This window comes from Microtus ochrogaster, chromosome 10 (genome assembly GCF_000317375.1).
Source record: "Microtus ochrogaster isolate Prairie Vole_2 chromosome 10, MicOch1.0, whole genome shotgun sequence".
In the NCBI taxonomy this organism is placed as follows: Eukaryota; Metazoa; Chordata; class Mammalia; order Rodentia; family Cricetidae; genus Microtus; species Microtus ochrogaster.
Window position 1 is genome coordinate 55180779 of NC_022016.1, and position 1970 is coordinate 55182748.

Sequence of the window (1970 nt, forward strand, 5' to 3'; positions counted from 1 at the left end):
AAAGGAAAGACAGACAGACCGACCAAAGGGATAAAAACAAATATGTTAAAAATATAGCATTTAGGGCTGGCGAGAAGGTTCTGTGAATAAATGCACATGTCGCCAAGGCTGGTGGCCTGAAATTAGGAGAGAATCAATTCCCACAATAGTCTTCTAACCCAGCACACGTGTGCACACAAACACACAAACACACACAAACAAAATTATTTTAAAAATTATATTTAGTTGGCCCTAAGTTTTTTTGTTTGGTTTTAATGAGGGAAAAGCTGGGGGTCCGCACTAGGATCCCAGAGCAGGCCACATTGTGAAGGGTGGCCATCACGGTGGGTAGTACTCACGGCCAGCTTCTCCTTGACCACACTGGCGGTGGCTGCTATGGTGCAGGCTGTGTCATGTTGTACCACCTGGGTAAATTCCGTCAGGTCCCGCTTCATGAACTCCAGAGCTTCAGTGGACTGCGAAAGACAGAGAAGGATAAAGCTGGCAGGCGCCATCACTCCACGTCAGGTGACAGAAGAGCCAGGGTTTGGGAATAATGCTTACTTGTCCCAATTCCCCGACCTGGATTAGCTGGTGGCAGAGAGCGAAACACCTGCTCGTTAGCATAGGGACTGAGTTTCAGCCCTGGCACTCATAACTATGTCCCAGGAGTGCGCCTCATTTAGTCACTGTTGCTCTCCTATCAAATGACCTCGAGAGCAGAGTGGCAAGTGGAAGAACACATACCTACTCTCCAAACCGACTGAAAACTTGCTTTGATATAAGTCCTATCTGCTTGAAATTTCCAATATGATAAAAGGTATGTGACTTACTACTTTTTTTTTTTTGGTTTTTCGAGACAGGGTTTCTCTGTGGCTTTGGAGCCTGTCCTGGAACTAGCTCTTGTAGACCTGGCTGGTCTCGAACTCACAGAGATCCACCTGTCTCTGCCTCCTGAGTGCTGGGATTAAAGGCGTGCGCCACCACCGCCCGGCGACTTACTACTTTTTAATTAAAAATATTTTTGAGACAGTGTCTGACTTTACCCCTGGCTGACCTTGAACTCTCTATATAGACCGGGCTGACTTGATAGAAATCCACCTGTCTCTGTCTTCCAAGCGCTGGGATTATGGGCACCACCACACACAGGCAATAAGGATGGATTCTCCCTTAGTCTTAGTCCCACTGCTCCAGGTTCTGCCTATCCATTAATTTTCTCTGGACTGAACGGTATCTGCTCCTGTTCAACCAACCTGTTTCAGAGCTAGCTTGAGCCAGCTGGTCCTCAGCTGCCTTCTATGTCCGTGTTGCTGATATCATGTCCACCAACTTCAAGATGACCTCCTGAACCACCTGTGCTCACCCCACTTTGCGAGTCCCCTCATTTCACATGGATGCTCTGTTTTGAGAAGGTTTCACTATGTTGGCTGATCCTCTCCCTCCACCTCCCTCAAGACTGCACATCATGCCCAGCCAAAGCATGTTTGGAGTGTCCTGTTCTTGTTTTTTTTTCCTGTGATGGGGCTGCCTACTTTTCATTGCCCTGACTGTGAGCAGACAGTGAGGAGCCACTGAAGGACTGAAGCAGGAAGGACACGATGAAACCATCCTGGAACTAGCTCTGCACACCAGGCTCAAACTCATTCACAGAGATGTGCCTGCCGCTGGCTCCCAAGTGCTGGATTAAAGCTTTGCACGTTCTCATTTTTAATATGTTACATTAGTGATTGGGGTAGTTTTGGGCATTTAGAGTCAAGGAGGCCAGAGGCTATCTGGGTAGTTGTCCAGTAAGAGCTATCCTTAAGTACTGAAGGCCCTAGGAAAAGAAAGGAGACTAATTCCCAAGGGGAGGTGACCCACAGGAAGAGTCTGCAGACTACCCATAGCCGTGAGCTAAGGACAAAGAGCCTCAGAGCCCCATCCTTAAACGGCAGGCAGAGAAACAAGCTCAGGCCGGGCGATGGTGGCGCACGCCTTTAATCCCAGCACTC

The 1970-nt window shown here is 48.4% G+C and overlaps 1 protein-coding gene across 1 annotated transcript in view; it reads right to left on the reverse strand.

Annotated features, from left to right (window-relative positions):
• Bsdc1 (BSD domain containing 1) overlaps positions 1–1970 on the reverse strand; it is a 26719-nt gene that overhangs the window by 22283 nt on the left and 2466 nt on the right. Inside the window, exon 3 of the mRNA XM_005353194.2 lies at positions 339–455. Within this exon, the coding sequence (XP_005353251.1) occupies positions 339–455 (117 nt within the window). The remainder of the gene's footprint in view (positions 1–338; positions 456–1970) is intronic.